General features: G+C 32.7%; 2 protein-coding genes across 2 annotated transcripts in view; one reads left to right on the top strand and one right to left on the bottom strand.

Moving 5' to 3' along the window:
* LOC139500042 (uncharacterized) lies at positions 1-4,879 on the top strand. Its single transcript, XM_071288751.1, has 4 exons — positions 1-140; positions 2,856-2,951; positions 3,791-3,986; positions 4,777-4,879. The coding sequence occupies exons 2-4, from the start codon at positions 2,859-2,861 to the stop codon at positions 4,809-4,811; spliced, it is 324 nt and encodes a 107-aa protein (XP_071144852.1). The 5' UTR covers positions 1-140; positions 2,856-2,858; the 3' UTR covers positions 4,812-4,879.
* A 9,714-nt stretch (positions 4,880-14,593) lies between these two features.
* LOC139500067 (protein HIRA homolog) overlaps positions 14,594-16,500 on the bottom strand; it is a 32,418-nt gene continuing 30,511 nt past the window's right edge. The window contains exon 3 of the mRNA XM_071288798.1: positions 14,594-14,863. Within this exon, the coding sequence (XP_071144899.1) occupies positions 14,667-14,863 (197 nt within the window). The 3' untranslated portion in view covers positions 14,594-14,666. The remainder of the gene's footprint in view (positions 14,864-16,500) is intronic.

A 16,500-nucleotide genomic window follows, 5' to 3' on the forward strand; every position in this document is an offset into this window, starting at 1 on the left:
AATTTTCTCCATTATTAGATATAATGACAGTCCTCCTCCGCTGTGTGCACAGTATATAAACTTATGGTGGCTTCTGATCTTCATAACAAAGGTAAAGAGGACATACCCAACATCTACAGACAGAGCAACATTCGTACAAGGTAATTATTTTTCTATTTTCATTGTAAGTGTTGATAGCTGTTTTTTCTATTTTCATTATCTTTTATAAAAAAAGAATTAAACCAATTTTGCCACTGACAACATGTTCCTTCGTATATTGTTGTTAGTAACTGTTACATATTTGGCTGTTTTAGTCAACTTTAGAATCATATAAGGGTTAAATAATTCACTAGGTATTGTCAATGTCTAAAAAAAAACTAAACAGCTACTAAAGTACAAGTAATCTTGGTGTACAGTTTTAAAAGATGACTATCTAATGTACATAGTAAGATGTAGTACGAGTGTAAAGGTGTATATAAACTGTACATCTATAAAGCTGTATATCAACTGTGCAGATGTAAATCTGAATATAAACTATACATTTGTAAACCTGTTTTATAAACTGTACATCTGTAAAGCTGTACATAAACTGTACATATGTACAGTTCATATAGAGCTTAACATATGTACAGTTTAAATACATCTTTACGTATGTACAGTTTATATACAGCTTTACAGATGAACAGTTTATATTCAGCTTTACAGATGTACATTTGATATGTATCTTTAGAACTGTACACCAAGCTTATTTGTACTAAAGTAGATGTGTAATGATGATTCTACAAAACAACAACAAGTAGAATTAAAGATAAGATTAGTTAAAAGTTATCAAAGGCACCAGGATTATAATTTATTACGCCAGACGGGCGTTTCATATACCTGTATACATAAGACTCATCAGTGACGCGCAGATCAAAAAAGTTATAAAAATAAATAATAAAATAACTTTGGTTCATTAGTTAATTTTCTATATAAAGTGATGATACTATTGTCTTTTTTCCCCTGATTAAGAATTTCATATGCTTTCATTTGTCTAAACAAAACAGCTAGTACTTCAATATATTCTAAAACATAAGTTTACACTGTAACAGTCGATTGTCCAAAAAATAAATAATGCAGGACCAAGTTCCACTAAAAAAACAAAAACTCACGGTGTATAACAGCTGTTTAAACCAACTTGTAAACATTTTTTCAGGACCTGGTTCAACAATTTTGCATATTTCAGTGGTATTAAAATTATCTTCATAACTGCCGACGAAAATTTCAAAGCAATATTGAATATTCTTCATGATCTTGTATAATCGACATATTATCATCGTGTTTGTACTTGAGCATCCCGACGGGTGTCTTATGTGGAGCTGGATCTACTTATCCATCTATAGCCCTTGACTTTACTTATTGTTTCGTTGGGGTTGCTCAGTATTTATTACTCTAGGTTGCGTTTAGAGTAATGTTGATAATCTGCTTGTACGTTTGTGTTTTAATTTTATAGAAGCTAAGGCGTTGTTTTAACTTGAAATAATTTGTATCTAAGGAACCCTTAACATATTCAATTTTATTGAAATCTATAAAATTTCAGTTTTAAGCTATCTTAAACTTATTTAGTCACATGCTAAAAACAAGTAAGTATTAAATGTTTCTATAACTAATAGCTAGCGTCTGTTCACATATTTAGATTTAAAAACAAATATTTAAAATTAAAGATCCTTTATAGCTTGGTCTTAAGTGTGAGTAATTAGTTATCAAAGGTACCAGGATTATAATTTAGTACGCCAGACGCGCGTTTCGTCTACATAAGACTCATCAGTGACGCTCATACCAAATTAAAGGCACCGTGTTGAAGCCCCAACATATCTTATCTGCATTACTCCCTTTAAGCACACTCATAGCCCAAAAATCACTAATAAGGATTGCCTCCATTATGTACACGCAAAGCCCAAACATCTCTATAAAGGATTACCTCCCTTATGTACACTCAAAGCCTCAACACCTCTTACAAGGATTACCTCTCTACGTACACTCAAGGCCCGAACATCTTTCAAAAGGATTACCTCCCTTATGGACTCGCAAAGCCCTAACACATCTAAAAGGACTAACTCCTTTATGTACATTACAAGCCCTGACATATCTTTTAAGGATTACCTCCCTTATGTACACTCAAAGCCACAACATCTATAATTAAGATTACCTCCATTATGTACACAATAAGTCCAAATATATATAACGAGGATAACCTCCCTTATGTACACTCTAAGTCCCAACATCGCTTATGAGGATTACCTCCTTTATGTACACTACAAGCCCGATATATCTTAAAATGATTACCTCCTTTATGTACACTCAAAGCCCCACATCCCTTAAAAGGATTACCTCTCTATGTACACTCAAAGCCCCAACATCCCTAATTAAGGTTACCTCCATTATGTACACAACAAGCCCAAATATATCTAATAAGGATATTACCTCTTTATGTACACTCTAAGCTCGAACATCTGTTATAAGGATTATCTCCCTTATGTACACTCTAAGCCCAATATCTCTTACAATGATTATTACCAATGTTATTTCAACTGATCGGACGGAACTTATGTTTTAATTTGCATAAGGACAGTCTTTTTCAAGATGTGTGTGATACCATCATGGATCAGTACCATTTAATTAGTATTATTGAATTCTAATCAACAAATGCATATACAAAATAGCTGAGTGTATGATATGGGACGAATAACTGGACACTTCATTGATAAGTTTATCCCAAAACTCCTGTCTATAGATGGACTGGTCTTTAAAAAGCGGACTATTTGAACCCCGTACAGTCAAGTGAAATAAATCTAGAAATACCTTCTTGACCATATTCTTCCCACTTGTATTTTCAGAAAATGAAAACACTTTTGGTTTTGACGACACTTGTGATAGCAGGACACTGCCTACTGGAAGATATTTTGGGGAACATACCGGAAAATAAAAGATCGGTAAGAAGCATACGGAAAACACTACAGATCAGACACAACAAGTTACCTACAGATCGGTAACTTTCAAACAAAAAACGAGCGATCAATCAGTTTCAGACATCGTGCCGAAAACTGTCAGATTGGTGAATAATTTTAAAATCAAAATATAGATCGTTTAGCAACACACAGAACACAAGCTAACGATTTAAACCATAAAGAAAACTAACTGATCTATAAGCTTAAGCACAAAACATGAAATACCTTAAATATATTTGCTACTAGTTTTAGTATCATAAATCTGTACATATCTGTCTGATTCTTTGATTTATATCATTGCTTAGAATATTAGAAAATACATATGATTTGCTGAACTAATGGATAAAACGTAATTCTTTGTGAGTTTTGTCAGCGAGAGGAGATAAGTCCTCCAAATGTTTCATTATGAACGATTGGAACTGTCGTAAATTATACAATGTCAATCAAATCAAATTTGTAGTCGTGGTTGTTTGTTATTATCTTCTTAGTGGATCCTTAGTTCATGTAGTAAGAGAAAATAGTACTACAATTTTCCCAGCCTTAGGTTGGCCTTTTGAGTACCCAAGGAAGGTAAAAGAAGTCAACTTAGGACCGCTGTATTTGGATGTAAGGATACCCTTTGTTTAATGTATCTATGAATAACTACAGTGTGTTTATTTACAATATGAATTTTGAAACCAATTGTAATATTAGCTAAAGAACTATTCGAAAAGACTTACCTTATTGTTCCATAGTTACACAACATTAATGTTTTAAAATTAATGTTTGCTTTTTATTCATATTATTTTATGTGTTTTTATTTCATTTACATACTATTTATGCAGCTCGTCACAAGAAGTAGTTATGAAAATACACTCAACTTTTTGTATAGGATAGCTGATAATAATAGGAATGGTCGATTATCAGCTTCAGAATTGGCGCAATATACACAACCGAAAGACGGCAAAACACCATTAGAGAATGCCAGAGAGACTGTTCGACTCTGTGATACCAATAATGATCACGAGCTAACCAAGACAGGTAATTAATCGATCGCGATCTCTGACACCAAAAAATTATATGACTAATTCCTTTTGTATCATGTATCTCCCATACTGCTAATGCTTTTGTGTTAAATTCGGATTTGCTTCAAGTTTGACATGTGTCCTTTATCTCCTCATAATTTCATTGTAGATGCAACGCGTCTTCTGATTAGTTTGGGTGTACTGTCTTTCAGCTTAATTACATTATTTCGTTATGCAACTGTGATGTCATCAATGTTTTTTTCATAATATACTACGGCTTAAAATGAAATTATAAGGAATGACTATTTTTTTTCTGTCCATTAGAAATAACATCTATAGTGTGGTGCACACTTTAACATAACACGAACCACATTTTTTATGTTATTTCGTCATAGACAGAAATAATATAACAACCTTTCCTTAATTATCATATATCCTCTGAATGAAAAATATGCAAAGCAGAAAATCTGTGTAACACAAGAAATTTATAAAAAAGCATTTAAAGCGACTTTAAATGAATGTTAGTACAAAATGTATAAAATCACCAAACTTTGGAAGAATGTACACGTTCCATACATATTAATATGAAGTATATCTTTATACCTATGATTTATTTTTTCAAAAACATGTTCAACAAGACATAAAAAAATGATATAACGGAAAACCTCCGACCGCGAGAATGCCTAAATAAAAACATATAGTAATACCTATTCCTATGGTATTATTTCTGAGATGACATTGTTTAGAGAGACGGGAACATAGAATTTGAATAACTTCCACCTCTAATTTAAAATCTTCTTTTTCAGAAATGCTGACATACTTGAATAGTGTGGGAAATTGAGAAACGAACAGTGTTATTGGTTTTAAAATCTATATGATTTTTATTTCATATTAAAGATGATCCCACACTATAGGTGTTTATTAAAGTAAAAACATGAAAGCTACTTATTTTAAAAACTTATCCAATTGTAAAAGAGAGGCGAAAAGATATGTCGAAAATAGAGAAAGAAAAAACAACACAAGAGACAAACAACGAAATACTAATCACAAAATAAAAGTCTAAAAACTGTTCAAAAAAAATCGCACCAAACACCAGAGGTGTTCTCAGGGGGTCCCGCAGAAATCACAAATTCTGCCTTATGTAGAACCCATCATGTTTCTGATTTAAGTTCAAACTTGGTGATAATTCTTTTCATATATATCTATAAGTGAATGTTCGTTACTCATAATACTATAGGTTTATTGCATGAGTATTGTTGAATATTGTCCCAAGTAGAATTTATGTTCTAAGAGGGGAAATATTCCCCAATATATATTCAATAACTCTTTTATTGTATAACAATATAATATTTGAAAGTAAAAATTGGTTTAAACTAAGATTTTGTTGTTGATGACGTTTGTTAATTTTACTTCCTGAGCACATACAATCACCCCATGTGTTGGTGTTTTTTTGTTGGCAAGTCTTTTTTTCTATACAATAGTAGATGGAGTTTTTTGTCTGTTCTTCGCCCTTTTTTCAATGGTGTTTTCTCGTGGTTTTTTAATGTCTAATTGTGTCTTTTTTCAAATGATAATTAATATTCAATCTTCAAATACAGATATGGGTCTATAAAGAATACCAAGCTTCAAATCGCGCCTGCTACAATAAGACCGTCAAAATAATTACAATTGAAATAAGTTCGATTTACAAAGTACTTTTATTCTACCGGAATCATCTTTTAATATTACCAGGTTGACTCATGGTGACTTTTAATTCGCTACCAAAAGACACAATGATGATTTGGTTGACGGTTATGGAACACAGACAAGTTCCACTCTTTGTAGCAACCCGTCATTTTTTCGTTGATAATTACCGTTCAGCATTTTTTACACTAATGGAGAATCCAAAAAGGAATACATGTACAAATATATATATATCAACGAGACAATACCTAGAATACACTCATATTCGAAATAAAAACACATCGGAATGACGATATACCATTTAAGTTTCAACAACTGCAACTATACGAGATGCAAATCTTAAGACATGTGGCGGGGTAAAATACTCGCGTGAAAATTTTAACCAGTCCCTAAAATATATCTTAATTGTTCTTCTCGTATATGTTATGGTGGTATGATACTAAACCCCTCACGGGAAGGATTGTGCCTGTTATTCATATGATGAAGACATAATCTCTCAATCAGTTTAATTGAAATCTGGAGCTGGCATGTCAGTTAACTGCTAGTAGTCTGGTGTTATTTATGTATTATTGCCATTTTGTTTATTTTCTTTGTTTACATCTTCTGACGTCAGACTCAGACTTCTCTTGAACTGCATTTTAATGTGCGTATTGTTATGCGTTTACTTTTCTGCACTGGCTAGAGGTATAGGTGGAGGGTTGAGATCTTATAAACATGTTTAACCTCGCCGCAATTTTGCGCCTGTCCTAAGTCGGAGCCTCTGGCCTTTTTAAGTCTTGTATTTTTAGTTTCTTGTGTACAATTTGGAGTTTAGTATGGCGTTCATTATCACTTAAGTAGTATATATATTTTTTTAGGGGCCAGCTGAATGGACACCTCCGGGTGCGGGAATTTCTCGCTGCATTGAAGACCTGTTGGTGACCTTCTGCTGTTGTCTTCTCTATGGTCGGGTTGTTGTCTCCTTGAGACATTTCCCATTTCCATTCTCAATTTTATCTTAATTAGAAGATTGATTAATTGATTGATTAATCAATTGATTGATTGCTTGATTGTATGATGTTTGTATTACGTCCGATCAACACAAAAAGACTGTATTATGGCACAACTACAAGGAAACCAAAACAAAGAGAAACGTTAGTTTTGCTTCATTAGCATGTTTCGGAGTATAGTGTGACGTCAATATTTCTAAACTAGTATACATTATTGCTTAGTGGCCACGGAGGTGGGCTCTACCCGATGCTTTGAAGGCCAATTTGTCGTCTTGGGTTGTTTGGTTGTTATTTCTTCGAAACATTCCCCAATTTTATTTTATTTTTGAAAACTTGTTTCTACCTTCTTTTATATAAAGTCTTCCGTATCTGCACATCAGTGGTGGGGTTCGTGTTGTTTATTCTTTAGTTTTCTATGTTGTGTCGTGTGTGCTGTTGTTTGTTTGCCAGGAATATGACAGCTGTTATCCATTCGTTTGATGTGTTTTTATTTTGCCATTTGATTAGAGACTTTTTGTTTTGAATTTTCCTTGGAGTTCAGTATTTTTGTGATTTTACTTTTCACCTAACTTTTACAATGCTTGCTCACTCTAATAGTCTAGATAAAACTTATCTTAAAAATAAAGGCAACAGTAGTATACCGCTGTTCAAAACTCATAAATCCAGGGACAAAAAACAAAATCGGGGTAACAAACTAAAACCGAGGGAAACGCATTAAATATAAGAGGAGAACAACGACATAACACCGAAACGTAACACACACAGAAACGGACCAAGCATCAGACAAAACACCACGAGAATAACAAATATAACAAGAAAACCAAATACATGAATTTGGGATAGACAAGTACCGTGCCACGTCTGATCTCAATATCTCAAAAATAAGAGAAAACACAAACGACTCAACGTTAAAATGCAACACACACAGAAACGAACAATAATATAACAATGGCCATCTTCCTGACTTGGTACAGGACACTTTTAAAAGGGAATAAAAGTGGTGGGTTGAACCTGGTTTTGTGGCATGCCAAACCTCGCACTTTAATGGCAAAGTTAAATATAACATTGAAATGACAACATAATATTACAGGACTACAATACAAATAAATAGGAGAACATATTAGACAAAGAAAAACATGATTAATAGATAACAAAAAGCATCAGGTTTAAAATTCAATACGCCAAAAACGCGCGTTGTCCACACAGGACTTACAAGTGACGCCCAGATATTAAAGATCGAAAGTGAAAAAAGTACAAAGTTGTACAGCACTTGAGATAAAAAGTTGAAAAGGTTTCGCCAAATACGGCATTGTTTTTATGCCCGGGATAAGAACATTCTTATTATATAGAACAATTCATGCTATTGCAAACAGTAAATTTTATCAAATAAATATGAAAGAGATATACATAAAGAAACTGAAGTATTAACTAATTACAGAAAACTAAACCCGAATACATAACGCCCAGATATAAAAGATCGAAAGTGAAAAAGGTACAAAGTTGTACAGCACTGAAGATCAAAAGACTGTAAACGGTGGAATTAAATTGAGGACCAACACAACTTTTACAAGACAATAACAATCAAAAACAAGGAGTAAACAAAAACTCTCAAAACCAAAGGACATTTACATCAACAGCTATAAATAATAAATAAGAAACAACACGAACTCCACTAAAATTCGGGAGTGAAATCAAATGCTCACGAAGGGTACGCATTTACTGCACCGTATACGGCAAAACTTCAATACACAATGATAAAAATATGCAAAAAGTTACAGAAGCATCGCATAAAAGAGCAAAGACGCAGTTTTGTTGTTGTATTGTACCAATCCACATAGAGGCTGCACAATTTGAGATACTATCCGTGCTACAACAAACCTGTGAAACTTGTAGAAATAAAGACAACAGTAGTATACCGCTGTTCAAACTCATAAATCCATGGACAAAAAACACTGTTGAAACTGAAGAACATGCTTTATTAGAGAGTTCATTGTACGATGACCTGCAACGTTTTACCTTTATTTTGTTAGAACATTCACACTTTTTCATTTTTCTAATCTGAATAAATTTTTAATTGTTTTAATAGGCAATGACTGAGATAGCATTATTACAAACATAATACCAATATTTGAAAATTTAGTTTGGATATAAGACGTTATATTTCAAACGCCCAAAGCGCATTTTTAGAATGATTTTCTTTCATCAGGAATGCTAAAAACCGTATATTTAAATTTCAAGGATGTTCAAGAAACGAAACAGTAGAAGAGTTTTATAATCAAAACGGACCTGAATAAATAGCCAAATTCATCTGATCATCCTTAATTTTATTGGGTTTGTAATTTACTATATGTCTTTGGTTACTCTGTTTGTCGTTTTCTTTTCAAATACGGATAATCTTGTTTGTTTGATTTTGACTTGCTCAAAATCTGCAATAACTGCAGTCAGAAGACATTGTTTTTTTGAAATTGATCTAGTGATTTCCGAGTAAAACAGCACTGAAAAAGACAGTTGAGTTACAGCAGATGCGAATAGCTCAAATAGCAACTCAATCACTAAAATGTCAGCTTTAAGATGAGACTTGGAATAGATACACAAGCATTCCTTTTTGTTTTAGTTCAAATGGCATCCTTCCCTGGACGATTAAAAAATGTTCGCATTTCCAACCAAACGAATGCGTTTAACGTATCCGACAAAGAAGTAAAATATAATTTATATTTAAAATATTTTTTTCAGGCAACACGTATATCGCTGAAATAGCAGAGAAAATGTTTAACACAAAGGACCACACAGTTTCAAACCAATGTGCGGTTTCTTTAAAGCTGGATGGTATCATGGTTGTTTTCATTCTAACCTAAATATTTTGTATGGAGAACAAAACTTTAAATGAGATAGTTCTGTAACCTATATTCGCCAATTTACAATGATGATTTGGAAGAGATGATCTTGAGATTCCGTTTATAGTCATTTATAATAACGACATGCATGTACTTAATTAACCGTATAGACCATTGTACATACGTCAGGTGCCTAGGACGAACAATAATGTTTTCCAGACATTTTTGAGTTTTTCAAGTTTTTGAATGAGAATGTTTCCAGTACGTGAAGCCGAATTGCATTTGATAACTATATTGAAGTGAAAACATTACAATGCAGCAAATATTTTACTTGCATATAAACTGCAAGTACGTATGAGGTTCTGGATGGGGGCGGGGTCCTTCAGTTCTGTATTCAATAATTGTTTTAGGCCATTTATCTCTATCTATACTATTAAATATGTGTAGACAATCTTTTTTTAGTTGGTTTGTCTCCGAGCCGACGATCGTCTGAAGTATTATATGACAATAAACAGTTGGTGTATGTTAAGTATTTATAACTTGATATAGTAATTGCTTTAATTCGAGTAGCTTCAAGTTAAACCCAATATAAAGTTCGGTAGCTAGTTTCTTACCGTCTACGTTTGGTAAGCAGGCGGAAATGGTTTGTATTCAATTTGTTCTTCTTCTCGTACTAAATTCCTCACACATGTCACACAGAGTGAGAACTCGCACCACTCGATAAAAAAAAGTAATACAATCTCGCAACACTGAAGAAATATTCAAAATCACAAGTAAAAGCTTTTTATTATAACTTGCCGTATTTTAGCTGATTATATGCAGATTTGTTTTTTGTGGGTATAGGTTTTTTATTGGAATATTTCACTCCAAGCAATATGTATATATACTGGGTTTTTTTCTCCTTGTTTGTGATTTTAGTTGTATTGCCTTATTGGTGGATCAGGGTTATGATGGAGAGAATTAATAGTCTGATATGATAATAAAATGCATACTGTGTCTTGCAGTTATGTAATAGTTTTTGAGGTTATAATCAACTTGATAAAAAAAACGTATTATCTACTTTGAGGATAACTACTTGACAAAATGGACTACTACAGTATGCCGTTCAAATTTGAGAATGTTAGATCTTTTTTGTATAGAAGTGATTGATATATTATCTGACTTTTATCTTAGAAGAAACATTTAGTCTTGACGATACAGGTTAAATGTTGTTATAACTAATTTCGAGATGTAGTAATATTTGAAGAAGGTGTTTTGTGGTAATGGATTTGAAATGAAATATTAATTGCAAATAATTTTCTTTAAGATGTTGTCACCTGGGTTTTCATATTTTTTAATATATTACGTTTTGGTTTGTTATCTTGACAATTTTTTTGTAAGTTCTATAGATGAGATCTTCATATCTGTATTAGCATTTGGTGCTTTATATTTGGTTGCACGTGTAAGCAAGCTTTCGTTAGTTTGAATATTGATATTTTCATTTCTGTTGGCAACCAGCTCATGTAATACATATTGTCAGGATTATTAGTCTTACTAAGTAAATTTTATTTGTTAATGTTTATTGTCATGATTGATATGGACTATATAGCATTGCTGTTTGGTGTGAACCACGGCTTTGTGTTGAAAACCGTACTGCAACCCTATAATGGTTTACTTTTATAAATTGTGACTTGGATAGAGAGTTGTCTTTGATACTTATATGAGGTCCTGTTATATCTATCTACAAGATTGAGAAAACATTTTTTTTTATGAATTTAAAACATATTTGACTCTTTTATATCTTATATTATTTATCGGTTATTTGTGCATTTTTCACTTGATGTGTTACTTTTTTTTTAATTCACATTCGGATATTTATACTGATATACATTTTCAGTACCTTAATTACAGCGATTCTTCTTGAAATATTTGCTAGGTAGATTTTAACAGCACCTATGGGATATTGTACAGCTCCCCTTTTCCCATAAGGCATTGGATGGGGTGATTTTCACGTTGAATTTACTGGCTCTGCTACATGTATAACCATCGTTCGCGTTAGTACACATGTTCCTTATGATATGATCGTTCTAATTGTAATGCCAAATTAGAGATTTTATCCCATTTTCACGGTCCATTAAACATGGAAAATGCTTAGAACACATTCTTGCTTGGAATTACTTTCATCAGGAACGCTCAAAGCAGAAATATTGGAAAGCTAAGTTTGTATAAGAACTGAAACAGTTGAAGAGCTTACTGATTAAAATGGAACTAAATAAATCAAAATGTATTGTATGTCAACCTAGGGAGTTAAACCCTTAGTGTCTCACAAATTTTAAGTTTATCAACGGAAAATTTTAGAAAGGTTTATTATAAACCATACTGACTACGGAGCTGATGATACCCTCGATGACTGATAGTCCACCAACAGAGGTATCAACCCAGTGTTGTCAAAATGAATACTAAATAATAAATGGTAGGTTATGGTGGTATTGTTGAATTTTTTACAATTCTCTGGACAATCGTTGGCAACCGACATGGTGGACGATTTGAAACGAAACGAACAAATGACTACGATAACGAAATAGCCGTCAAAGTAAAAAAAAGCAGTAAATACAAAAAATGAAAAGCAGATCCTTGATGTTCACAGTATTTACAAAGATAACGGTGACTAATATAATATCCTCCAAACTATACAGATGTTGTTTCGAGAAAAAAAATGTGTTGATATCTCATCTAAAACTGATGGCTATTCTAATATATACATGTGAAATGAGACTACGCAAAAACACTTGGCGGCAGTCGGAATTAATCGAAGTTTATATGCGAGTTGCAAATATATGCAACCATAAAACGTAGTATTGAATGCAGAATAGTGATTTATTATTTCAAAGAAAGTAATTAATTAAAACATATATATGTATACACCCTAAGAATCGCATAATGTAAATACATAATTCAGAAAAAAAATTAAACAGAGCTGCAATGTTCTGGAAGATTATAATTAGTTATCAAAGGTACCAGGCTTATAATTTAATACGCCATACACGCGTTTCGTCTACATAAGACTCATCAGTGACACTCAGATCAAAATAGTTATAAAGCCAAACAAGTACAAAGTTGAAGAGTTATCTACGTTCATATCCGTAGGTATGGATATTTTAATACCTGAAGTATCCAAGTTAACCCTGTGGCGAAGCCGAACTTTGTACAGGGTACTGAAAGGTGTTAAATTATATCCATATATACGGACATGAACGTAGGTAACGAATGTATGCCCAGTCTTGATCTATTTCACGATTTACGACCTTTTGTGAAACGGGTATTCAATTAATGTGTTGCGTGTTTAATCTCAGTTCTTCATTTGTCAAAATTAGTTTATGACGTGAAATTTTCTTGCTTTCATCTGAATTTCCTATTGTGACTTCATGACAAAAGGCGACTATACCTGATGACGTCACATAAGAAGAACACATTCATATTCTTGCAGATCATTCGAAAATAAGGATTAAGATTGTCTGTATATCGAATAAAATCATAAGAGAAACAGATTCTACTACCAAAATTCGTGCAATACGATCTTTATCCACTCTTGGCGAGCCTTGCGTTTTAAATATGAAAATATTATTTTCCCGAGTGGTCAAATATCATAATACACTTCATACAGTTGTGGAATCTATTTCTATCAGATCATGAATAGACCACTTTCGAGTAATTTTCTTCACAGCGCCTTTGTGACGTCAATTACCAGATAGAGGGGATCGGTTATATCCACTATTAAAGTTCATCAAGCATCTTCGAGAGAGAGAGCATTCAAAAATGTGATACCAATAATGAAAACGAGATGAGCGAAACAGGTAATTTTTTAAACTGTTTGGTTTTCAGTGGTTAATACATTTTCTTCTATCCCATGGGTCATCAGGAGAACATATTTGAATGTCAGACTCTCGGCAGATCAATCAAAAATCAACCATTTAAAAGACAATGAATTGAATATACACCAATAGTTTTGAATACAATGCTCAATTTCTACGTTCTTCATATCAAAAGTTATATATTAATCTAAGAATTTTGTAACAGTTATCTTCCTTAGTGTCAAATTCTTTGTAACAGTATTAGAATTGGACATATTGTTCATACACTTATTTATTTGTTGAAGACCGTAGACCTGTTGACCGGTAAATGTCCTTTGTTTTTGTGCTATTGGTTTGTTTTCTATGTATGTCCATCATTTACTTTTATAATAGTACAACCCAATCAATGGAGGTTCATAAAAACAAAGAGTGGTATTTTGCATGCAAAACATGGATTTCCCACAAAAGCAATTTAGAATAAAAACCTTTTTTACATGTGACGCTTACAAGAATTTTAGTACAAAACGTGTCAAGATGATTTGACAAACTTCGGGAGAATTAAATCTAACATACATGTTAATATGGAATATAGTATATGTATGCATCGACTGAGAGATGTAAACGTGGTGCAGGTAGTATGATACCTCTTAACAAAAGGAAAGTCAAGCATCTGGAAACTTAAACATGAGCGATTGTCGTGGATCCTAGTTTGAACCCAAATTAAGGGTCCCAAATGATCTTTCAAAACTGAAAAAAGAACGAAGTTATGTCAGGATATTGTTTGACTGACATTTCAAAGTAAATTTTGACAGGCATTCAGTACGTTACGATGAAGTATTTTTTTAAATAGGCAAAAATGAAAGCCTTTCTGGGTTCTGCTTTTTCACTGAAAAAAAAATGGTTGAAAAAACTCAAATTCTGAATTTTCAACACCTTAGGATGTGAATGAAACTGCAAAACACATATGGTGTCGCAGCTTTTTTGATAGAATAATGGCAATTTTTAAGGATACTCCATATTTTGGAATTTTCTAAAGAAACCCCTCAGCTACCATTTGTCATTGAAATGTAACGAATCACTACAAAATTGCTACCTTACATGAAAAGTTGTGCATTTTCAAGGTTTAATGTTGATTTGGGTTATATAAATAGTTTCAGATATTTTATTTTAACTTTGATGTTGGAATGACATTTGATACCCTACATTTAGTTTTACTTACAAATTTCTCATAGATTTTACTTATCACTATTAATAATATAATTGATAAGATATATAAGAAAATGCATGTACTAATGGTATATTTAATGGCGAAATGGTAAAGGAGACCAAATAAACCAACAAGTCCGAAGGAGCAGCACTATTAATTGATCACAGGTGCTGCTTCTGTTGTTGGTTGTGGTGTTGCTACACCATTCGTCGAAGGTGTACTGGTACTAGTCGTCGTAGTAGTTGTTGCAGTAACAGTAGAAGTTTCACTTGTTGTCGTTGAAGCCGTCGTCAACAACGTTGTCGTCGCAGTACCTCTAAATACAGCTAGAAATGCCATCGCTGTAACAACTGGAATATCAGAAAGATAAAAAGATTATAATTCCATAAAACAACAATGTAATAACTATAAAATAAAATTAAAATTAAATAGAGAATGTGTTCATGGGACTCAGATGATGCTCCCGCGTGCATATAACGTGTGATCGAGTGAAGGAATAAAGGAACATAACTCACGAACGGTAAAAGTGACGCCATCCAAATTCATACTTGATCTGTGTTTTAAGATAATAAGCATTGTGTAAAAGTATAATGGTATGTGGTTGAAGTAAACTTAAAATCGGGACGTCCTAGGGACCTGTAGATGTTACGGACGGACGGGAAGGACTGTCCTCCGTGGTAGGGGCATACATAGAAGTAACGAAAAGAGGCAGAAGATACCAAGGTCACATTGAAACTCGAGATAAAATGACAACGTCACTGCAGAAAATCATTGACAACGAAAAAAGTTCACAACACACCTCTACTAAAGATTAAAAACAAGAAGACAACATTTGGTCTTTGATAATGAACGAATTTTGACATGTGAAACGCTTAATCTTCTAAAATACTGGATAATTTGGGATAAAATTCAACAGACGTTGCATGTACCAGTGGTATGTCGTTCTCATTGTAAAGGACAAAACATACTGCTTTATATTGTACCAAAGATAACTACTTATATATCATATAATTACATCGTTACTAAAGGACAAAACATACTGCTTTATATTGTACCAAAGATAACTACTTATATATCATATAATTACATCGTTACTAAAGGACAAAACATACTGCTTTATATTGTACCAAAGATAACTACCTATATATCATATAATTACATCGTTATTATAATAGTTACAAAGTGACTGAATAAATCTATATCGAATGCGAGCAAGTGTTACACAAGAAAACCAAAATGGAAAAAAACAAAGCAAAGACCATTAGAAATAAACAAACAAGTACACTCCCCTCCCCCCAAAAAAAATACTAAAAAATAATTTAAAAAAATTAATACTAAAAACTATATGATTTAAACATAAAAGAAAACAAAATATACCAGATATCCACATGTAAACAAATATTTGCAATCGTATTTCTATAGTAAGGTCGATAACAAAGTGAAACACAATAGATGAATGTGAAGAATATACGTCTATGATATAGCAACACTAAAACTCATTGAAACGATAGAAAAGACCATTGCATCTACAAATGTATATCTATAGCCTGCCGATAAGAAAACATGCCGGCCTACACTCTAATATTGGCTACTGTACTTCATAGTAATATTTCGTACAGCAACAACATAAGCAGTTAAAGTAGACACAAGCTTATACATGTAATGCCTAATATGAATAGTACACAAAAAAAGAAGAAATATTTTGCTCTTGCTTCAAATTATGAAGTAGCGTATCGATATTATCACACTGTGATTTATTTTCAACAGTATCATTATAACCTTAATTCTTTGATTAAGGAGATGGATGGATTGGAAAACAATTCCTAAATGTATAGCACCAATGATGGGAATCTCCTCAGTTAGTATAGTACAAACAGTATGTTTTGTAATGATGGGAATCCCCTCAGTTAGTACAAACAGTATGTTTTGTAATGATGGGAATCCCCTCAGTTAGTACAAACAGTATGTTTTGTAATGACGAGAATCC

Source organism: Mytilus edulis, chromosome 13 (genome assembly GCF_963676685.1).
Source record: "Mytilus edulis chromosome 13, xbMytEdul2.2, whole genome shotgun sequence".
NCBI lineage: Eukaryota > Metazoa > Mollusca > Bivalvia > Mytilida > Mytilidae > Mytilus > Mytilus edulis.